At 37.8% G+C, this 24,653-nt stretch overlaps 1 protein-coding gene across 2 annotated transcripts in view; it reads left to right on the forward strand.

Moving 5' to 3' along the window:
- The window catches only part of TRAK1 (trafficking kinesin protein 1), a 105,162-nt gene extending 80,734 nt beyond the window's left edge, over positions 1 to 24,428 (forward strand). For both annotated transcript variants that reach the window (XM_082754895.1, XM_082754896.1), the window contains 6 exons: positions 280 to 356; positions 2,407 to 2,643; positions 3,630 to 3,946; positions 7,872 to 8,201; positions 16,834 to 16,936; positions 21,436 to 24,428. In XM_082754895.1, the coding sequence (XP_082611021.1) occupies positions 280 to 356; positions 2,407 to 2,643; positions 3,630 to 3,946; positions 7,872 to 8,201; positions 16,834 to 16,936; positions 21,436 to 22,234 (1,863 nt within the window). In that variant the 3' untranslated portion in view covers positions 22,235 to 24,428. The remainder of the gene's footprint in view (positions 1 to 279; positions 357 to 2,406; positions 2,644 to 3,629; positions 3,947 to 7,871; positions 8,202 to 16,833; positions 16,937 to 21,435) is intronic.
- The last annotated feature ends 225 nt before the right edge of the window (positions 24,429 to 24,653 follow it).

Consider the following 24,653-nt stretch of genomic DNA (forward strand, 5'->3'; position numbering starts at 1 on the left):
GTTTTTTTTTTTTCAGGATCTTTGTCATATGTTATCTATGTTATGTTTCCTGTGGCATATGTAGCCCTATGAAGCTAAGCCATAACTTGTCAGTCATTTAGTACATTTATTAGTCTTCCAACTTTCCAGTCAATTTTCATTTGTAAATGTATATTTTTTTCTGGGATGGCAATTTATTGGTCGTTAGGCATTTTTTTTGAACTAATCAATTACTTTCTGCGGCAACAACCTATTAACCTACACTCTGATTTTTTTTTCTTTTGTGCTTGTTTTTAACAGGATTCTTTGGCAGCAGAAATAGAAGGGTCAATGAGGAAAGAACTACATTTAGATGAACCTGACTCTCCTGACTTGGCGTATGACTGAAAAGAATTGCTTTCTAATTGATTGATTCTATCTGAAGTTAATTATTAAGTGATAAGAAAGGAAGAGATGGGAAATATTTGAGCTAGGGATTTATAAGGAAAAATTTCTGGAAAAGTGTGAATGACAGAGGAAAGGGAAAATAAGCAACCCTATAATGTGATAATTTACATTTTTCTATTTAAGTTACCAAAGGAGAACTCCCATATATAGTTTTTGCCTTACCTTACAAACCTTTTATCCTTGAGTGCTGAAAATGTGGTTCTGAGAATGAAAAAAAGATTGTTTTTCTTGTGTTTTACCACGTGGTGTTTCTTCAGTAAATGATTAGGGGATTCAGTCCCTTGGGTTCTCTTCAGACGTTATAGCAGAATTAACCAGGAAATCATTGAACTAATCCAGTTTTTACAGGAAGAACATTGATGAAGGCAGGGATTCAGTGTGGTTGTATACTTGGTCTGCTGCCAGTTACACCTGTGTACATTAGTTGGCATGCATTCTGCTAAAGCTCTCTTCAATTATACAGGAATAGTTTGAAATAAGTACTTACGAAGGTCCAAAAGCTAAAGATAGAGGCAGCTTGGCAGAACTAGCTTTATTGACGTAAGTTGCATGTGTACCTCAACAGGTTTATCTCACCTAATTGCACAAATTAGGTTAATTTGAAACAATTTAATCCTAATTAAGGTGGTCTTTAAGAGCATTTACCTGTTTTGACCAGACCCTTAGAAAGAAAGGACAGTCAGGGACTGTATGGTAACCACTTCCAAGAAATCTTCCAAGTATATTTATGAACCATTTGACACATACTTTAACCTTCTCAGAGCAGAAGTCAAGAAATGTAAATGAGCTTTTGACAAAGTGAGATGTCAATTAGAAAAATTTAAGATCAAAAAGATGTTAACAAGATCACATGCTATTGGATTTATCCTTCCAGATTAGTCTAATTTAAGCATAGTTTGACTTCCATAAGATTTCTTTTTATGCCTATACCAAAGAAGGACACTTTTTTTTTTTTTTTTTTTTTTTTTTTTTTTTTTTTTTTAGATTTCATAGCTCTTCTGGGTTTAATTTATCTGATGAACAGTGGTAACTGTAACCTCCATGGGACTGTTTATTGATAGATACTCTTAGATTCAGCCTCTTAAAGAAAAACAGCCATAGACTTGGAGCCTACGTACGAAGGATGTAACTGTTGAGCATGCTTGGATGGAAGGGCAAAAATTTGAATGACATTGAATAAGGCATAAGGCATGCTGTCATGGTTATACCACTGCAGCATTACCTTGCTGCAGTTGGAGGGTTGTGCTCTTCTTGTGTTCAGCCACTGTTGTGCTGTAAAATAAATCAGTAATAGTGCTTTTTTACCATGATGTAGGGCAAGTTTATTTTATCACAAACCTTCTGCTGAAGTGTCATGTGATCTTAATTTTGAAACAGATGAACAGAGTTTGTTATGATGCCAGAACAATGGTAATGAAAAATAAACTGTATAACTAAATCAAAAGTTAGGTTTCCAGTCCTGACAGTCTCTCCCTAGAGACTCTTGCTCCATTGTTTTTCTGATTTATTTTCCTTTAAAAAAAAATGCTACTTAAGGGGGTGGGAAATTAATTGCAAAAAGAAGTGCAAGATTTGCTTGCAGTAGAGAAAATCCAAATTCTCTTTTGAAATGGATTAGCTAGCTCATAGTTAAGAATTGAATGAATGGAAATGAATTTTCTTTTTTAAAATCTAATTTTCACACAATGACTTCAACCATTTTTTTAGGTAATGTACTGAAATGCCCTTTCACTTAATTTGTATGAAGGGGGTCCATGCACCCAAACATTCTGTCTAAAATATTCTAGGATGATAAATGTGTTATATTGATGGGTTGAACATAGTGGCCAGACTGTAGTGAATATGGGACCCTACATATACTTCTTTACAAATACTTTACAAATATGTTTGGTGGACCTGTGGTAGGGTTACCTGTTTCTCAGGTTGTTCTTAAAGTAAAAAGGCACTGTGTGATTATTAACTATGTATATCTCTTACCAGTCATCAGAAGCGGGTCTTCGAAACTGTGAGAAATGTTAACCAAGTTGTCAAGCAAAGATCCATGACTCCATCACCAATGAATATCCCAGGCTCTAACCAGTCCTCTGCTATGAACTCACTCATGTCTAGTTGTGTCAGCACTCCACGATCCAGTTTCTATGGGGGAGACATCTCTAACATTATGATAGACAACAAGACTAATAGCATCATCCTAGAGACAGAATCCTCTGAGAATGGGTCAGTACTGTAACACTGGGCTTTGTTTTTGGTTTGTTTCTGACATAGAGGCAAAGGGTTTCTGTTTTCCCCTTTTTGTCTCACATCGTGCAGTTAACATGGTGACCTGTATCTTCAAAAGTTACTTTATTTTGTGCTTTTAGTTCCTGAGCTCTGAAGTTTTTATTTATGTTTTTAAAAAGGTGTTTATTATTTATTTATTTAAAAATGATTTTTTTATTTTTTTAAAAAGGCTGTTTGAAAGTACTGTGTATCAATTTCTGCAACTCACACCTGTTTGGGGATACATCATCACCAGATAATGTAAAACCACACTTTGTGCAAATGTGGTTCAATACTTAAATACATTTATTTTCAGAATTTTATATTAATGCCAGGGAGTTCCAACCTAAGTTGCAGCTACAGCTAACTTTTGATCCTGAAAATAAATAAATAACGTAGTGGATGGGTAGATGTAGACAACCTAATGTAAAAACTTGTGGAGGAAAACACTTAGAAGTTAACTCTTCCAGCTAGTCTCTTCCCCCAGTATAGCTTCACATTATAATTTATAGCAAAAATTAATTAATGTATCAAAACAAACAAGGGATATTTATCAGCATAACATACTTGTGTGACTTACTGATTCATTCTTGCAGTGTTGGACCTGTAAGACTTGGCCTACTCACTTGAGTTTGTCTAACCACTAGAGAGAGAACAAGTAGACATCTCTCAACTCTTTGCAGGAGGAAGCTCTTAAAAGCACAGCTTTTCCAACCAGGAACTAAGATTTGAAATGGTTTTAATATGAAAGAGAAAGTATTGGTGTTTTGACTTTGAGCTCTCTCAAAGAGTAGTGAGATGTTCCCAGTTAGAGTAAGTTCAAGGTGTTAAAAAAAAAAAAAAAAACTGTTCAAAATGTCTCAAAACTGTTATGTGAAAGTTGTATGCTTCTCAAATATTTTTTTTCCCACCTCCACTTTTTTTTTTTCCCTGTTATGTTTTAGAAATGAAGACAGAATGAAGAAGCCTGGCACTCCAGGGACACCAGGCTCTAGCGACCTAGAGACTGCCCTTCGCAGGCTGTCCCTTAGGCGGGAGAATTACCTCTCGGAGCGGAAGTTCTTTGAAGAAGAGCAGGAGAGGAAGTTGCGGGAACTGGCAGAAAAGGGTGAACTCCGTAGTGGTTCCGTTACTCCCACAGAGAGCATCATGTCCCTGGGAACTCACTCCAGATTTTCAGAATTCACTGGATATTCGGGAATGTCTATCAGCAGTCGCTCCTACCTGCCAGAAAAGCTTCAGATTGTGAAACCACTAGAAGGTGATAACAAAGGGCCTCGGCCTTTATCTGTTCTTCTTAGTGACTCTTTGTGGTCTCTTATCCATCATCAGAAAGCAGGAAATCTTTGCAATACATACTCTTTTTACTTTAGAGACAGTAATCCACGCTGTTGGTTTGAAATCTTCTAGCTACTACGTTTTTCCACAAGCCTTAAAAGCGTTAGAAAACAAATCCAGCTGAGGGAATAAAAACAAGTGTTACAGGCCATACGTGCATAAGCAGTACTCCCTTACATGTGAGCTAAATCTCAATGCTACTGTTTCATACTTAGAAAAGAAAGGTAGTTGATTATCGAAAATCAAGTAACAGAGTATGAGTTCATCAAATCTCTGTTCTGCAAAAGTCTGCAAAGACCTTTACTTAGTTTATTACTTTATTAGTTCATTTGGTCTAATAGGACTACCTGTGTGATTAAAGATGACCTCTGGACTTTAATTGGCTGTTCTAGAGGTCATGCTTGAGTTTCTATGGCTTTGGTTTCATGCATGAAATAGGTTATTTTAGCCAAATTTCCTCCCTGTTGTCTCAGAAAAAGACAAGGTGTAGGTTACTGGTAGTCAGGACTAGAGCTTTATTTCAGAGCTAAGTGCATTTCTGTGGTCTACCTAAGTTGACAGTACATAAGAGTAGTATAGTCTCCCTGGATTTCTTCAGATCTTTCAGGTTATTGTTGGCAGTGAAAACTGAGTAAATTCCTTCGGGTTTTAAACAAAAAAAAAGATTATTATTATTTTTTTTTTTACTATAGTACTGCAGAGATGCACTAGTTATGTAATGTAGCTTTGATTTCTTTCTGTTTTGGTCTCTCTCTTTCTCAGGCAGAACTGTTGTGTTACATTATATTGTCTTTTATTTGCGTAAGTTCATTTTTTTTTGTCTTTTTAGAACATACTTATTTTGTTGTTAAGGAGCAATTTAGCATGACACGTATTTGGAAGTAAAACCAACCCTTTTTGTGTCCTGAAAAAAGTGATGTGCTGTATCTACCTATTCAAATGAAACTATAGCCATAGCACACAAGTCAATGCTGTTTAGCAGTTTTTAGTAGTTTGTTTTCATGATTGCTTTTAAGTGGTCATAAAAAGCTTGGTACATCATGAGAAAAGGGATGATCCAACATCATTTAAGTTACTGTTTGCTACCACTGTAATAGATTTCTGTCACCATCCCATTATATCTGCTTTTTTCTTCTAATAAACTCTTTAAATTCTTTATCATCTTTCTATCTGTGTGATTTTGTTTGTATGGTTTTTTTTTTTTTACTAGTTTTGTTCATTTTCACTGGGTCAATTTTTCCTTAAAATTATCTCACCTTTTAAAGTACTTCCAGTGTTTGGTTTTACATCTCATTTATAGTATGTTTTTGTCTGCCTGTTTCATAAGTTTAATGTTTGTTGTCTTTTATTAAATACACGTTTATGATTATGTTCCTCTATTTAGCTTAGTTTCTTTCCTGAGTATTTTTCATGGGGTTTAATTCTTTTTTTTTTTTTTTTTTTTTTTAATGAAATACCTTCCTGGATACTTCCACGCTACTGTGGTAAAATAGTCTGCTGTTATAACTGCAAACTGTTATCAGAAGTTGTGATCAGAATTTTTTAATTATTATTTTTCTAAGGGCACTCATGCCCTAAAATCATCTCTGTGTCATGCTTCTCATACTTACGCACAAAATAGCACTCCCTGTGTTCTGTAAGAAAACTAACATAATTTACTAAATTGTCTAGTAAGAGCCTGAGATTAAATATAGGACAAGGTATCATATTCCTCCCTTCATTTGGCTTTTAAATCAGCTCACAACTAAGAGTTCACAAGTATTACATTGCTTTCTGTATTTGTGTTAATTTTCTCTATGGAAGAGATAAGCTCACTTAGCCACATTTTATGAGATCAAGATTAAAGTAGTAGAAGTGCAAAGGAACTTGGATATCCTCCTTTCAAAAAGAAGTGGAAAACATGTAGCATCAATGGAAATGTTAAATTTCAAAATACAGATATTCTAGTGAATGTATTTCCTTAGGAGAGTGTGTTTATTCTGCAGAATTTCTCTGAGTATAGGTTTTGCTGATATGTGAAGTGTAAAAGATTACTTCTTTGGAAGCTTGTATATAGAAGTTAATTAGCAACAGGATTTTATACTTGCCTGCACTGCAGAAAGAAATCTTGATTTCTGGCATTTTTCTCTCTGGAACTTCTGAGAGTATTGTCATAAAGCAAAGCGCTGCTCTTTGCTTAAGATTTGGGAATATGTGGTATTTATCCACATTCAGGAATATTTCTTCTATACAGAAGCAAAAAAATAGACCTTTTTGACAATTCAGAAAAAAAATACAAGATATAGGGAGATATAGGGATGTTCTTTTTGTTACGCTGATTTATTTTGGCAGTGTAATGGCTTCCATTTTTTGAACCTTGTGTGTATCAATCAGTCTAAATCCCCATTAGTCTCTCAAAACTCATTAAAAAAAAATAAAATAGGTCCATTTTCTAAATTAACCCATCAGATCCAATTGTACTGTCTTGCATAATCTTTTCTTATTGAGCTAAAAATTGCAGTTTTTTTAGATAGACTTCACTATGTCTATCTATTCATACTCACTGACCTCAGTTAATGTAAAGAAAAGTTTTCTCAGTTTGCTTCTATTTACAGTAAGCCTCCTGCAACGCAATATCCTTATTATGAAATGCTGATTGTTCTCATTCCACGGCATTGTGTTTTGTTTTGTTTTCAGATGCAAAATAATGTGTGTAAGAGCTATTTCTCCCCTAGTTATTACCGTGTTTTAGATTTTTACATAGACCATGCAACAAATGCAACATTCTTAGTTTTTTAATAGTGTTGAGACATTTGTATGGCAGCTTGTTGCATGAGTCCATGTTCTGGTTTGTGGAGAAGGGACAGGAACAACAGAGCAAAAACTGCTCTGATTTTAGCCAGCAGAGACGGAAACAAATATGCTTTATTAGTGTCGTAGGACCCGTAGAAAATAGTTTTAAGTCACACATTACACAGTAGTGACTGGTGGGCACACATGGGAAAACACTGGATCTTGCAAGCAGTATTTAGTCTCTGTTTGAGGAATTGGCTAATTCCTCCCCTGATTTCAGTGGGCCCATCTTGGTGTATATATCAGTTTACTCTGATACATTACTGTTTGGGGCTCATTGTCTCATACCAAACACAGTATGTTGAATGCTTTTCTCTGTAAAATGCACCTCTTTCCTCACTCAAAACATTTTTCTCCCAAGGATGAAGCTACAGGTATGGTAGTATTTAGTTCTGTAGTAGTTGATTTCTTGTAGCATATGGGCCCTGATAGGGGCCATACTAGTATTTGGACTGGATATATAGCTCAGAAGTGTTGTCGCCTTATATGTTCTTGGAGTTGATGTGGCTTTCTAACACATGCTATAATGCTGACCTTGCCGTATCCTCCTGTCAGCTACCAGTAGTAAAAATACTAGCATGTTTCTAGCACCTTTCTTAGCGTGAGCTTAATGCGGGAGTATGTTTGTGTTCTTCTTAGAGCTTTCTGTGATGGTGTTCAGTTCAACTCTTAAATTATTTCTATTTCTGCTTAATTCTGTGAATTGAGGGGGATGAGAATATTGATGGGGAGGGGATGTGCATGTGCACAAGTATGCCACATCTTACCACCAGACTTTGCTAAGTGCTGATGTGACCAGTTTCTTTCATATCAACCTAGAAATGCTGAATAGTAGCTGAAGCAGCTTTGCCTTGTAGCGTGTCTTCCTAGAAATATTAAAGCCAGTTCATAGAAGCTCCAAACCTTTAGTGGGACCAAGGTTTGGACTTCTGGATAAACAAAGTGAGGTTTTTCAGCCTTTTGGATTCTGGGTTGGTCACTGATTTATTTTGGTTGTCTTTCTGTTCCTTTTCAAGGTTCTGCCACTTTGCACCACTGGCAGCAGCTGGCTCAGCCTCACTTGGGCGGGATCCTGGATCCGAGGCCCGGGGTTGTCACCAAGGGCTTCAGGACCCTGGACCTTGACCTGGATGAAGTGTACTGCCTTAATGACTTTGAGGAAGATGAGACAGGTGACATTTCTTACAAGGGCCTAACTACCTCGACGCCAGTTCAGCACACAGAGACCTCAGGTGAGAGGTCACAAGCACAAGTGACTGTTTCAGACAACAAGAATAACCCCCGCCAATCTCAGGCTTTCACAGAGGAGATGCAGGAGTCCGCGACTGACGATGATGAGGGGTCTGGTGAGGGAAACTCATTAAGTCCAGTAAAACTGACATCTTTACAGGATTTTGATTACTGGGCCATTCTCACATCTCTCCAGAACAGCATCCATAATATTGCTTTGTGTGTAGCATCAGCACGTTAACGTGTGCGGTAGTTAGAACATAACCATCTAACATTGGCTCAAAAATCCTTTCTTTAATAATCTTTTAATTTGACTTTTTTTCTTTAGTAACAGCATCTGTGGTCAATATTTTACTCTATTTTGATAAGAGAAGGCTGCTAAAAGGAAATGGTTTGTTCACAAACCTGTGTGTGGCACATGTGGGACTTGTGGGTGTAATGAGTGCATGCTGTTCACTGTATATAATGTATAGACCGTATATATTTTGTATGCTTACAGTGTAGATATTTTTCTGACTGTTCATAAGGGGTGATGCAATACTTTAGATTCTGTGCTTTAGGGAAAAAAAAAAAAAACAAAAAACAAAAAACAACAAACACAACACAAAGAGGTAATGATGACAAAAGATCCGTCTAAATCACCTATTGCTGGAACAAACAGAAGTGACTCAGGTTTTCATGGATTATTGGATACTCTGAACTGACATTTGCAGCCCATTATTACACTGGGCTACTGACTCTCGGTACAGAGAAAACACATATAGATGTGTTTTGAGTTCACATTATTTCTTTGTTGTTGTTGTTGATTTCGTTTGTTTTGTTTTAATAAGCTTGATAAGTTTGTTAGTCTCTGTTAAGATGGTAAAAAAAATCTTTACCACTGGTAAAGAATCATATTTAGTCCAGGGTTAGAAAACTGCAGAACTCCCTTTTCTTCAGACTTATTTAAAGTAGACATGTAAAAACAAGGACACTTCTGTCACACTCCTTTTTCTGGAATAAATCATAACTTTTTATTTGACTGATCTTTGGAAGATCAAATGATTTCTCAGGGTTAGACAGTAATACTGCGCTGTTCTTTTCGTGAAGTGCAGAGTAGTACCCTTTGTTTTCACTGTGGCTGTTCAGTGCTATCAGCCATTAAACATAAGCTACTTCTTGCAGTTGGTTGTAAAATTTCATCCAAGCTCTTTGATTTCCCTTTCCTTTTGCAAAAAAGAAATAAAATAAAAATAAAATATATAAAATATATTGTTCAGGAATAAAAATGGTGTAAAATTTGTATATTCATATGGAAGTAAACAGTATGTCCACAGGAGATATATATAGATTTGGATGTTTACTGTTTAAATAGTCCAAGTACCATCAAGGAAAGCAGATCTAGGAAACATGGACTGAAAAAATCAAAGACTGAAATGACTGGCTTTTTTTTGTTGTTCCATAGAATAAAATATTCAAGAGAAAATATGATTAATTTTAAAATGTATTGCTGCAGAAAGGAAGGGAACAAGCAGTTCTTCATATACTCAGGATAAAATAATGGTGCAAAAGATCCCACTTGGGTTACTCTTTGGCAAAGAGTTTTCCAATTGTAAGAGTAGTCAATACAGGAACTTGCCCTAAGTTGTGAAACCTTACTGCCATGGACTATATGTAGGGAGGGATGATATAGATACATTGTGTTTTGTTTTAAGAAAAGATTAAAAAAACATCTGTGAGTAATAATTTGGAAGAGTTCTTTATTTGGAGTAGAAGTACAAATTTAGGCCTGCGTTATGATTATAAATTGGCAAAAAGGACATTCCTTCATTTCCTTTCTCCATTACAATTTCAACACAGGTCACTTAGAGCAAGTTATCCCCTGGTGAAAGCTATATTTTCCCTGGAAAACTCTATCTCAGGCAAGGTTTTTAAGCATATTCCCTACCTGATTAATTAGCATGTAAATAAAATCTTTGAAACTGCTCTAGTAATCTTGGATCGTTTGCTGAATAATTTTTGATACATTACAGAAATACAGAAGTTTGTCAAAACGAGTAACTTTTATGTCTAGAATAAAGAAATAAACTGGAAACTTATTTCCCATTCTTTATCCTTCCTCTAAATTTCCCAGTGGCTTAGGATTTAGGAGTGTCCATGAGCCACCACACTGTGGTGGCTTCATTAGAAGTGATATCTTCACATAATGAAGTGATATTATGTGATATCTTCACATAATGAAGTGAAGATATTGCTGTATCTGCTTGTTATTGAAGCAGTTTGTTAGGTGGTATACAAGATACTGTGGATATTTTGATGTGGTAGCACTTCTTTGAATCCACAGTCTGTCCACTGAAGAACACCTTATAGGGCAGACAGAGATGTATGCTTAGCTTATGACTTTATTTGGTATTTCAGTATTGTGCAACTACTGTTTCTCTTGAAAAACCTCCTGTGCACTCTTTCTGCTTTTCCTAGGTTTCTTGGTAAGGATGCAATGCAGGTAGGGCTGTGAATGAACTTGCAGTACCCTGCAGTACTGTCACAACCACAAGGTTAGGCCCTCATTGCTCCCTTGATTCCAGGGGCTATTCCGGGCTGTGAGGTACAGCATAAGTTTTGCTAGAGAATGTGGAAACAAAATAAAAAGGAATGAGAGAAATACCTTGGATACAGTGTTTATTGGTAGGGTTTTGTTTATAATCCAGGATAGCTCCATTGTGGAGGTCTTCTAACACGGGAACAAAGTGTCTTTGGAAATACAGTGCCTACAAGGACCATTCTCAGCAGGTGTGAGTCATAGGTCATCTGCCTCATTTGCTGTATGCTTTGAGGGTTGTATCTTATCCTTTTTGGAAGGGAGGTATTCTATGGCAGAGTACAATGAAGTCCTATACTTCCCACCATTTTGCTGGCATGTAGAGTGCTGTTCTGGGTGGATTTCAGATGAACCCTAGGAAAAGTCCAGTTTCAGGAGAGCAGAAATTGTTATTAGTGCCAAAGATGTCGTGCAGCCAAAATCAATGTACTCAGAACAGAGTACCAGTTGTCTCTTGTTGAGTGATGAAGAGTCAGAAATCATTCTAACTAAATAAGAAAAAGTTACTATCCTTATTTTTTTTATTTCAGTGTTGAGACCTGTAGTATCCATTGATATGTCAAGTAACTTCCTTACCATATATATAGATATATCACAATTATGTCTCTGAACATTTCAGAAGAAATTAAAAGCTCCGTTGGAGCGACATACTGTGTTTAGGCTCAGTAACTTGACAGAGGATTGTGAATTCCAGAATTGCAGTTCTAGTTAATATCCAGAAATAATTTAAAATTTGTATATCACTTGAATAGAGACTCTCAGCATATTTGAAATGGTAAAGAAGTTATAGCACGTGGCTGTGATAATACCATATAGGAGAATTAATTTTTGAAGCACAAATTTTTAGTAACCTATATGTATTATTCTTTGATACTAGTATATTTTTAAAGCTGTAAAGAGTGTGGTTTCTTTGTAGTGTGTGTGGTTTTTTTTTTTTCATTTGCTACCTTTCAGGTACATGTCTCCCTTAAACAAACAACCCCAACCCATTCAAAGCACTTAGTATATTCAGCTTGAAGTATGTTGTGAATGTTCTCATTTTGAAGTTACAAGGGCTGCTCTTAATTCAAGTTCAGCACGTGCTTAATTGCATTCTAATATTGGGTGCACAAACTGATCTTCCAATGCTTGTGTTTATTAGCTCCACTAATTGATTGCTTTGATTTCAACAGAGCATATGTACACATTATAGGATCAGCCTCTGTACTTCATTTTTAGACGTTAATAACATGGAGATCTGTCCATGCCTAAAATTGAAAAAAAAGAAAAACAACAACAACAACAACAAAAAGACTTATATTATTTGAGTTGTTTTTAGCAGGATTGCTATACACGCTTATAAGAAGTTACCATTGTATAGAAAAGCAATAAATTTTGTTACTCTTCTTAGAACTAAGATATTGATGCGTACTTAAATATTTTATTTTCAAATAGCATGAATATTTCACAGTAATTATTTCTTTAAGAAAAATCTGTCAGCATTTGCTATCTGTGCTGTTAAAATGTTAGAAATTCAGTTTGGGGATAAAATCATGTTGAAGCCATATTAAACACTTCAAAGACTTTACATCTGTACTTCATGGTTCTATTTATATGAGAAGACCTCAGCCAAAAGAAAGTTAAGAAAATACTGCCCAAGGGATACCTGCCTTTCCTCAGGTTTTCATCTCTCACTGTTTCCAAAGGAAAAATAAATGGAAAGCTGAGAAAGGCAGACATTTGGAAAAACAAAATGTTGTAAATTGTTTAAGAAACAGGAGTAGTGCTCCTGGCATAGGGATATGGGCTCTTAGTGGTTTTGAGTAGTCACAGTCACTCCCTGACACCAGTATTTACCGAAGGACATTCTTCTCAGGAGGCGCCTAACCGCTTTAGGACAGCACCATGCTCACATTTTACAGCTGCTGTGTTTACCACCCAGCTCTGTTTTGTTTCAGTAGTTAGCCCACGTGTCACATTTAGCACACCCTAAATGCTCCCTGCTCTGTCAGCCAAGAGTTTTCAGTGCCAGTGGCACTGGTGGTCAGAGCTTTCACCTTAAGTCACCTGGAGAAGATGAACTCGATTGAATTTAGAGAGTACATGGAGTAGCTATCTTGTTCTGTGGATCCTGTTAGATACTGGAACAGGTTGCCCAGAGAAGCTGTGGGTGCCCCATCCCTGGAAGTATTCAAGGCCAGGCTGGATGGGGCTTTGGACAACCTGGTCTGGTGGGAGGTATCCCTGCCCAGGTCAGGAACTAGCTAACCTTTAAGGTCTCTTTCAATTCAAACCATTCTGTGATTTGTGATCTAGTTTTCAGAAAATTCAGTCTACTTGGGAATGGAGTTGCGGGCGTACACTCTCAAAAGTAAAGTCCATACATTTAATCCCAAATTATAACACTTGGAGGAAGAATCTGCCCACAGTCCTTTGCTGTTATTCTCTTCCAAATCCCTGTCTAACCAGCCTGCACAAAAGAGATGTACAAATTCCCCATCTTGCTCTACTAAAAGGCCAGAGAACTCTGCGTCCTCCTATTGTTAAAACATGAAGAAGGGAAAAAAGAAAAGAAAAGAGAAAAAAAAAATAGAATAATTCAGTTGGAAAAGACTTCTAACGTCATGTTGTCCAACCTTTAACCTAGTACAGTGGCTTGCTTCAGTGTTGGACTAAAACTTTGCCTTTGTGTCAGGATGGATCAAGTCATACTCTGAAGATTACTGAATTTTTTTTAAAAGTTCATTCTTGCGTAATGCACTGTGAGCTCTTTGCCTCCTCTCTATTCATCTAACACAATGGTGAACTTGAAGTTGGAACCGTTGTTAAAAAAAGTTCAGTCATTTTAGAATAGCTGCTTATTATGGATCTTCCTCAAGCACAATATATCTGATATCTTTCTGCGGATGGGGCAGGCCACTAGTTTGCCCACTCTAACTTTGTACCTTTCTCTGAATGAGCTGGTTGAAAACCCAGATGATATGGTCTTTGGAGGGTTCCCTGAGCAGAAGATTATGTCCTGAATGTATCTGTTTTGCTGTTTGCATCTAGCAGAATGGCCCAGAAGCCCTGAGTACTCAAGGTGGATCTGAAACAGGTCTGAGTTATAGAAAATCAGCTTTGTGTTTGTTGTGTTGAGTAGGGAAAGCTCTGCTTTTCCAGAAGATGGAGCTTTCCGCAGTCAGGTTCTTGATAAGTTTTTTTTTTTTTTTTTTTTTTTTTTTTTTTTCTGTGTTTTAAAAGATGTTTTTACAACAGAGTTTTGCTTACAGGAGAGTCTCTTTCAGCTGTAATATTTCGCGTTATTTCCAAAATGCCTAAGAATCAATTAAAAAAAAAAAAAAAAAAAAAAGCTTAATAAGGTAAAGAATCATTAATTACTGAGAGCCAGAACACAATACTGCAGCAATCTAGGGTTTAGTTAGATTTTTAATTTAGGGAAAAACATACACATACTGTTTAGTTTGTGTTATTCCTGATGGATAAAAATTGCATTATATATCTGTATAGATATTATGTATAGATTATTATAGACTATTATAGATAATTATTATAGATATGTATAGAATTATATGTAGATTTCTTTTTATACAGATATGAAATTTGTTAATCATCTACCTGCTTGAAAAACAGGGTATAAATAAAACATTTATTTTTAGCCATAGTCATATGGAACAGATATTCCTAGAGGCAAACCTATGTACAACAGATGGAGGAAGGGTTATTCAGACAGTTTCTTTTAGCCATTGGTATTGAAGATGTTTACTGGGAATATGAGCTTTGCATATGGAAAAAATAATTTGCTCTTAAACCCCCACGATTGTTTACTTCACAACTCAAGGTTATATTAAAAATAGTATTTTGCTGTGTATATGAAAATAGTCTCTCATAAAGTTACATACTACTTATTCACAAGATTATACTAATTAGGTTATGGCCATTCTTACAAAAAATTACTGGGTTAGGAATAAATCATTTCGTTTCTATTTTACAAACTTTGTTCATTTACAGCAACAGGTTCTCTCCCTCTCTTTGTATTGTGTCCAAAGGATGGAAAATGCAACAGCAATGTGCACCCCATTGTTGACTGATGGAGGATGAAGCTGGTACAGAACTTTTTAGTGGTATTTGAAGGTGGAAAACATCCTGGAAATTGCTTTTTATTGATAATTTCGATTTGTTTCCTCTTACTAGGGCCAAGTGACTTCTCTACTTTTAGCAGCCTTCTCCTATCTCTGACTCATTAACAACAATGAGTCTTGCTTTTGCTAATGCAGCTATATATCTTCGATGTGCCTGTTTCCAATCTGAGGGGATGCTCAATGGATATTACAAATGGGGACAGTTCACTTACTGTGTTACAGCTGTGTGCTTCTTTGGGTTGAGCTTGCAATCCTAAACCAGCGTTGCTTTAATCTATTCTCTATTCATCATCCAGGGATAATTGCTTTGTTTCTACTTGATTTGTGTCAAGTCCTTTGTTTTCTCTAAGTAACCAATTTTTTTCATGTCCGGTTATTTGAGCTCTTTCTCCAGATTTTCTTTTTCCTCTCTACAATATGGAGAGAATCATGATTGCTAGGCTGTGCTCCCTTGTAATAACTTTTATAGTGCTCACACTAATCTCTAAAGCAACTGGAATCCTGAAGCATCATAATTCCCATCTCTGGAGGTGAAGTAGAGCTTGTTGTTACGTTATGCTGTGCTAACTTTTGAGTGTGTTAACACTCTAGTATTTTATTTATTTTTTTTTAAATATCCTTCTTTAATGTACAGCAGTACATTTTAATATTTACTAGGCTTGAGTCACTGTTGATTGTATGCTTAGACACTTCTGCTTCCACCATTCACACTCCCTGTGCTCTATTCTTCACACACTGCTTATATGTGCTTCTAAAGGACTACCTAACTGCACACACTATTTTTGAGCTGTGATACTGTAGATGTGGAAAAGGGAACACAGCCACAATTTAAGACTTGCCTTGCTTCTGCTAATCGTATCTGGAAGTTCAGAATGGCATCTGGTCTAGTTGGTCTGTCTGTCTGTCCTCTGCAATGTGTTGAATAGTTGTATACTGTGGTATTCAAATGTGGCTTATTTGGGGAATGGCTCAAGAGGGCTGGGTAGAAACAAGAGGGAGGGAGCTGCGCACAGTTTTTATCATGCATGTCTTTTAACCACTGTGAAGTTGGGTTGTTAAGTAAGAGAACCTATGCAATCATGATATCTTTGGTATGATACTTTGGGTGTTTTTCAATCAGCTTTTCAGATGCATGGCTCTTAAATTTTCTATTTTGCAATGGCCCCAGCTGCATTATACAGCAAATTAGTGTATCTACAGAAGTGTTTCTACTAAGAAAAAAGCAGTTGGCCTAGGTTCTTCATTTTATAAATTATGAGCTGTATTGCTTCTTTCCCAAATTAATGATAAACTTGCAAATGGGCATCTTTGCAGCCACATTTGTAGGGAAAATGCTTTACAACACTGTTTACAAAAACTCAAAAATTGCTATATTGTGCAGCTGAGTACATACAGTCTTAAAGAACCTAAACACATGCACAGGGGAAGTGTCACAGATGTACAGTAGTGGATCCAAAAATACCTACCACTTTCTTTACTACGAATATAAAAAGAAATGAAATAGAGAAATAGTGCTGTGTGTCCATTCCCTCCCTTCTCCTCCCTAACATTTTAGTGTGTACTTGTAGCACTAGTAAGCCGGATCCATTACTGAAAAGTAATGGGGATACCTTTTTGTGGATCAGTCTAAATGCTGAAATGCACGAGCATTCAGTAAATCCTAGTGCTCCTTTGCTGGTACTAGAAAATGTTTGTTGCAATTTCCCACTGATTAAAATTGCTAGCTTAGATAAGCACTAGCATTTCAAATGCTGCCTTGTCTAGATCTGTTTTGAGCAAGACTTTTCTGCAGTGTTAGTGATCACAGGGAAGTTTCAGCAGGACATTTCAGCACTGGCCTTGGAGTCCTAGATTTAATTGGAGAACAAGTGTCTGATAGAGCACTGTAGCTCTTGTGTATTTCACTTTTCTTGCATTGATCCTGCCTGAGGTACCTCATCACTTTTTGCATCTGTCCTATCAGCACACAGAAGTTTGTGTTTTGTTTCTTTTTTTTTTTTCCCTGTGTAAAATGCAAAGAATTTGCTTTTTTTTTTTTTTTAAATTTAGTACCTCATCCTGGGAAGTGCATGTCACAAACCAACTCCACCTTCACCTTCACCACCTGCCGCATTCTGCACCCTTCTGATGAGCTCACACGAGTCACACCAAGGTAAGGGTTTCCCTTGGCAAAGCCTTCAGCTATGTCAGAGCTTCCACATGAGGAGACACAAATTAATGGCATAAGCAAAAGCATTAGCTGCACTGATGAATTTTACAACACACCCTCAGAATTACTCCTCCCGTTTTCAGTTACCTCAAAATGATTTTATTTGAGAGGCACGTATAATGTTTTAGACAGCAAATCAAAATATCCCATACTTTGTTGTCTCTGGTTAAAATATTGCCAGATCAGAAAAAGTTTGTTCCTGGTGTCCAAAGCTGGATATCCCAAACTAGGTACAGACCCTACGGGTGAATGCTCAGACTGTGGTGCACACCCCATTGTGCATTTCCTGTGTTGTCCAAAGAAACATTAGATTTTTCTGGGGAGGACAAAATGAAATCTTTGGTACAGGTTGAAAAGGGATCTGCTGGTAAGGAAACATAGAAATAGATACTTCAGCAGTACCCGGGAAATGCATGAGGAAGGGAGGAGAAAAAATGACTTAATTAAAAACAGGGAGCTGTCTACTCTGTTCCTAGGTGTAACTGTTGGTAATGAGTTCTTATTAGCCAGACTGAAACTAGTGAACTGCCTTAATAACAGCAATTGACGTGTGTAGGCACACCCTTATAGAATGTGAAGAGATGAGAATTGGAGAGGGTGAGTGAATTTCATACATAGAGGGCTCTTTGCTTCCTTAGGAAATCAGAAGTTAAAGTGTGTTTTGCTGTGCAGAAGGACAATGCCTCATTGCTTTCTCTGTCCCTTTCAGCTCCTATGGGGGAGTGTACCCTTGTGTAGGTACCCATTCAGAGATGATGTGTCTAGACTTGTTTAGACACCAGATGGGCACTGACTACCTAAGGAACGCATGAGAAGTAAGGGTATTAAATATGAACACCTGTCAGGTGATAAATGCGTGTAAAGGAAATAGATTATGAATAAATGTAACTTTCCTGCTTCCCTTTCTGAATGTAGTGAGTTGATCTTGGTCTGGCTCATTTTTCTTTGTCTTTTGTCTTCCTCTCCCCTCAACAATACTACTGAAGAGATCCTTTTATTTGGCTGCAATTCTATTTTATTCTTTTTATCCTTGAATTGCTGTTAACTGTGGTCATAATAAGCTCCCTGATTGTGCTGGTTACTAAATCTAACAAATCAGCCATAGCTGACAGCTAAATTCCATACATTTTCAGGTGCTTTGGTTACCCCAAAGTTCACGATTGATTCAGGAGGAAAAAGACCAAAACAAACAACATGATGTTTTCGGCAGGCATGTTTAAGGAGCAACTCCTTACCAACTATAAACGATTCTTCACAGGTCATGTGAGAAGGACGAGGAAACTGCATTATGTCACGTTTTGCTGAGAGGAGATGTAGGGCAGACACTATGACCCAGTGTGGCAGGGGGTGAGCAATGCTGCCAGCAGCTCTCTGTTGGCAGGGCCATGTGGAAGGAATGCTAGTGTGTGTGGCACCAGCTAACCCAAAGAGTTTAGATACTTGCCTACCTGGTTGTGTTTGAACCTAGCCTCTAACCCAGGTTGTGCTCTAACCTGACTAAATTTCATCTAGCCCAAGGAGGTGCTCATTTTTTTGTTTCTTTTCCCAGTCTAACTCTGGAACTGCCACTGGGCTGGGTTGCTGAGGCCAGTTTGGGTCTGTTTCTGTGGCTGTGTCTGGGCTGCTCTGCAGTGTTGCTCAGTTTGAAGAGAGATATATTTCCTGTTTAAAGCAATACCCAAATGATCAACCAAGCAAAAAAGTAACACCTACATAATAACCAGTTTTTTGTAGGACTTATTTTTTAATTGCACTATAACACATACCAGTGCTTACAAATTAGTAAAAAAAAAAAAAAAAAAAAAAAAAAAAAGCTGCTCTAACTTTCTGCAACTGAAATCTGGGGCTCCACTTAAGTGCTGTAGTGCTCATGACTTGGACACCTTAAAGCCCGATAATTAACACTCGTGACTGAGTTTCCAAAATGTACTTCATCCTATCCTGTAGAAAGTCTGTTCACAGAGTAAATTCTCTTCCTCTTTCTTTTCCCTCCCTAATGTTTTTCAAAAGTTCTTCTGTACTTCTGTGTCTAGTCAGTATGGGAGATGCATCACAGTGGCTGTCACTGCTGCAGCGCCACCACCATAAACTGCAATCGCAGCTCTGAAGATGCAGTATTGATCGATTCTTAAGAGAAAAGCTGAGAACTAATGCTTCCTTTCTGCTCAGACTGTGTGTGTGTGCTGCTGCAGTGGGCATGTGTGGTGGTTTTAGTTCTGCTCTGCGTTCTTTCCTGCCACTGACTCCATCGAGGCAAAATGAAGGGACCACAGAAGACTTTACCTTAGCACATCCGCTGGCTGCACTGACGGCCACAACCCACATGGTGGTGCAAGACGACAAATTTTGAGGCAGTTTCGTAAGGCTGCTCTTGAAATTGCGCCATTCTAAATATTAGTTCTCTCAAAAGTGTGTCAGTGCAGTTTGCAGATAGGAATATATGGGATTCATCTTGCTGAATCTTATCTGCAGGGTCAAAATTCTTTGGCAGTTTTACTGTTTTCAATAGGAGTTGTTACAGTTCCAAATAATGGTAGAGGTCATTTAGTTAGATCCCATTTACCCATGGAGGGAAGACTTAGCTTGAAACTTGGTAATGCCAGGCCAATATTGGCTCATTAAAGATGTCAAAGTTCTGCTGTTTTTTCAGAGACCACTGGACTACAGTTTGTAGTATTACATTGACTCATGTTAGCCGATTGCTGTATACCATTACATGAAGTTCTAAGCTCAGAAAAAACAAGCTCAGAACAAAGCCACCCAGGATGTTCAGTTTCAGTCACGGCAGTGTTGACTTAGGTGAAATGGAGCTGTAACTTCATAGGGAAATCCCACTCTTTGCCTCGTTCCCCACCTCCTACCTACTTAGTTTTACCCTCTCTTGCATTGGCTTTGGTGCTTGTATGACTCTTTGCTGGGTGTCTTCTACTTCCAAACCTGGCAAGACAAAGGGGAAGGTTTCTATCTTTGAGCAGTGGTGAGCTCTCAGGTCAGTAAATTTTGGTTAGCATCGTGTTGCAGTGGACAAGACCCCTCAACTGCCACTAGAAGAATGAATCCATGCCTAGTAGGTGGAATTCTCTTTTTTATGTATGTATATCTGGCAAAAAATGCAGCATCTCAGCATAGTCAGAAGTAGTCAGAAAGCTGCTTTTTTTTTTTTTTTAAAAAAAAAAAGCTGCATGTAACCTAACCCTTGGATTCTCCCAAATAGACATGAACCTGGAATGTTACGGGTGTCCTCCATGCCTTGTTTCAGCAATTACTGAGTACACCATGACTTATTCAATGAATGGTGTACCTTGGTCTGACACAAATTTTAAGTAGGGATTATACATAGGTAAATGTGCTGTGGCTGACCAGATCTGTAACTAATAGTTGTTTGGTTTTTTTAAGGATTGAGTCTGTGTTCATTCAGTATGATCTACCAAAATGGGTGCTATTTGATATGCCTCAAAACCTAATAGCCAACAGTAGTGTGCTTAAGAAAAAATGCAGTAATATATCAATAAGCATAAGTTTATAATGCCTGCCACTTGTGCAGGTCATTGCCAATGTAACATTTTCTTGCCCACTGCCGCAAACATAAATTATTTTGAAAAGAAAGAACTAGATTTGGGAGGAAAGTTAGCCATGTTTCAAACTGTAGGAATTAATGCTGTACTGAAGTAACAGTAGAATGGCTCTTTGTCAGGTATAGTTTGCTACCGAGTGATCAGCTACTTTGGTCAATTGACAACCAAGAGCTTTTACTGCTCCTTTTTCTCATTTCTTTTGATGACTGTTCACCACCACTGTCCACCACCATTAGAAGTCAGATCCCACATCTCCTCCCCCTTAAATGTGAACAAATTCAACATAAGAAAGGTTGGACCTTACAGGAGTGCATGTTGGTGACAATACTAAATTCCAGCAGCTTTGCTACAAATGCTTCTGTAGCAAGTATGTTCCCCTCCTCCCTTGCCATTGGCTCCGCTATGACCCAGCAGTACTAGAATAACTAGCAGTTCTGCGTGCTCAGAAGCAACACTAAAAACCAAATCTGTCTTGCTTATACCGTCGGTCGAGTTCCCCTCTTTCCTTGTCTCATGGAAGCAACTGGGAATTGTGACTTCCAGTTGATCAGGAGGGGAGAACTGAAGGTGCTGATCACAAACCTGTCAATATAATAGTTCATCAGAAGAAATGAGGGGGTGGGTTGTTGGGGAATGCATTAATCCCATGAAACTGTCTGCTGAGGTATCCAAAGTGGAGAGATGCATTTTGTAAAAGATATTTTTTCAGTACTTGTCACGTTTGTTAAGACCTGGGAAATTGCAGCTTCCCATGCACTCTCTACATGGGTAAAAGTCCCTAATCGGGGTTAAAAATCTGGCTTGCAATAAGTTTGAATTTATTGTGTGTAAGTGCAAAGAATAATTTGACTGCTTCTTTGCTTTCAGCCTTAACGCAGCACCTACTCCAGCTTGTGGCAGCATTAGCAACTTGAAAGGCACCCCGGTGGCTACTCCCTGTACTCCTCGGCGTCTGAGTTTGGCCGAATCCTTCACTAACCTCCGGGAATCCACGACGACAATGAGCACGTCTCTGGGGCTGGTGTGGCTGCTGAAGGAAAGGGGCATCTCGGCAGCAGTGTACAATCCACAGAGCTGGGACAGAGCCAGCAGAGGCACTCTCCTGAACACATACTCACCTAAAATGGCGATCATTCCTTCCACTCCACCAAACTCACCTATGCAGACACCTTCTTCTTCTCCTCCATCCTTTGAGTTCAAGTGTACCAGCCCACCTTACGACAACTTCCTGGCTTCGAAGCCTGCCAGTTCGATCCTGAAGGAGGTGAGGAATAAAAAGAATATCAGGAACAGTGAGAGTCAGACTGATGTGTCTGTTTCCAACCTTAATCTCGTGGACAAAGTCAAGAGGTTTGGTATTGCCAAAGTTGTGAGTTCAGGGCAGGCTCCAGCTCCTCCTTTAACTGATGACCAGGGACCTCTTCTCTGTGGGGCACAAGGACCGGTGAGGGGCCTTGTTCCTGGAGGCCTGGCGCCAGACAGTCTCCCACTGGGCTGCCCTGCTGTGACCAGTGCCATCGGGGGCATCCAGCTAAACACTGGCATCCGAAGGAACCGGAGCTTCCCCACCATGGTGGGTTCCAGCATGCAGATGAAAGGCCCAGCAACGCTCACTTCGGGGATCCTCATGGGAACCAAGCTCCCGAAGCAAACTAGCTTACGATGAAGGACTTTATTTTTACAGCTAGTCTTTTTAAATGAAAATACTCAGATTCTTTCTCCAATCCTCTTTTCCTCTCCCCACCACCCCTTCATTGCCTCTTGAGTTTGACAAATCAACTTTGTGCCTAATGGGAGAAATGTGTAAACTTTGTAAAAAATGTGTAAATATGTACCAGATCTATTGTAACTAATTGGATTCTTTTACTGTTTGACTGAGTGCGCAAGGCTCTACATTATGATTGCTGTATTAGGGTTAACTTGCTAACCTTTTGAAGAGTTTTTTTTTTTTTTTTTTTTTTTTTTAATATGCACTGAAATAAATCAAAAGAACATAAACAACAAGAAATAGCTTGACTAGGAAAAACGTGAATTCTGTAGCTAGCCTAACTTGAGTTGAAGGTGCATGGGAAGCTATTGAATATGTTATGTGAGACATCACTTGAAGCATGGGAGTATTTGTGCTTCATTAAATGCTGAAAGAAGCACTCAGTTTAACACTTGATAGTTTTATTTTTGCTTTTGTAGATGAGTAGAGCTGAATTATTGGAGTGCCTGGCTATTATGCCTGAATGGATGAAACTTTATTTCTGTTCTGTATTCTCCTCCTCCCTGATACGACAAACTTGAACTAATACTGTGTTGAGGTCAGCAGGCCTACTGGGTACCTGGAATATTGACATATTTCTACCACTGCTGTTTCATTTTGGCATGCTTATGTTCTGTGTGACTTCTTTTTATTATTTTTGTTTTGTTTTGTTTTTCAATGCTGCACTGGATTGTGGAAGGGAAAATGCTTTACTATGTGTTGCTGCCACTGAAACATCCTTTGTCAGTGTGCCCAAAGAACAATTTTCACAACTCATGAGGTAAACATTGGTGCTGACTTCCTAGAAGCCAGAGTTGCGGAACAGATTTGACAGATAAGAATGTTATAAAAGAACATGTAGCAAAATCAGTGTTAGGAAAAGGCGCGTCCTTGAAACCTCAGCAGAGAACCACAAAAATTTAGTAATGGAATGGTACAAGCTGGAAAAAGCAACTTGCAATCAACATGTTATTGTTCAGCTTTCATGCATGTAGAGGACCATGGTGTTGTAGACAGGGTGAGAATATTCCTTGCCTATTTTCTGTTTTCTTTTTTTTTTGAAGAAATCTTTTTTGTTCAAAGTTTGACCTTTGCAGAGGTAAAAGTATGTAAAACACTTTATTCTGTGGTGGTATAAATTGAAAAAGCCACCTCCCAATGCCAAACCTATAATACCCCACTTCTTTAGAAAAGAAACAAGATGTCACACACCATTGAGTTGTGGCCAGGTGATCCTTATTGCTCTTGTGATTTTCTTACCTGTTTCTCCCAAATTTCTGCTGGGTGCTTGTAGAGAGAATTGAAATCTCCTGGAACTGGAATGGTCTGGAGGGAGCTTGTTCCTAGAGCTGAGCTGAGCCCTAAATTGTTTCTGAAGCAGGGAGGGAGAGGAGGAAATGGGGCAGGGTGGGAGTGTCAACATATGCTTTCTTTTCCTTCCAGTTCTTGTGACATCTAAATCAAGCTCCCTGTTTGTCATTACCATAATCACACTACAGGTAATTGCCATGAATTGCCATTTGTACCAGACTGTTACTAAATCATTAGCACTGATAATTTCTTGTATAAATGAAACTGTCTTTTAGTCTTTGTGACAAGAGATAGGTGTTTTCTTTTTTTTTTTTTTTTTTTGCCTTTTTTCTTTTTTTTTTGAATGAAGTAGTTATCGCGGTAGTGCTATGGACACTAAGGATATTTTTTGAGAAAGAAAAAAACACATCGGTCAGTTACTGCATGTGTTTGAAGACTTATATTTATTCTATGAACTTAAAATGTTTTAGTAAAATGTCATCAGCTCTCTTTGCCGTTGTGTGTGTGCACTTATTGCAAGTAATTTAAGTACCTTTTAATTTGAATGTATTCTAAAACAGTAGATAGAATAACAGTTAATTCAGAAAAATCATGGACTTAATGGACCATTTTATATACCCAGAGGAAGAAAGCAATACCATATGAGAATTTAAAGTGTAGAAGCTAATCTTGCAATTGGAAAGCATTATTTAGCCTTTCAATAAGCAGTAAGATCTGTCCACCCACCAGAGAAAGCAATTGTAACACATCAGAAAGATGAAATTTAAATTTTCTTCACTAATATCAATAAAATAACAGAAAAGTTGCATTGTTGTGTATTATTTAGCATTTTTTCCAGATCTTTTAAGGTGATAAATCTTCCTCCTTGATCTCTTGCTTTCATCTCTTAGTCAAAGCAAATGAAGAGGCTATCACGGTGTTTGCTCTTTAAAATTCTTAGTTATAGAAGTGGATGAAAAGTTCTGAGACTTAAAAATTGCCAGAAATGGTTGGTCACTCTTACTCAGATCAGGTCAAAACAAAACAA

Source organism: Aythya marila (genome assembly GCF_965140915.1).
Source record: "Aythya marila genome assembly, chromosome: 2".
Classification (NCBI taxonomy): Eukaryota; Metazoa; Chordata; class Aves; order Anseriformes; family Anatidae; genus Aythya; species Aythya marila.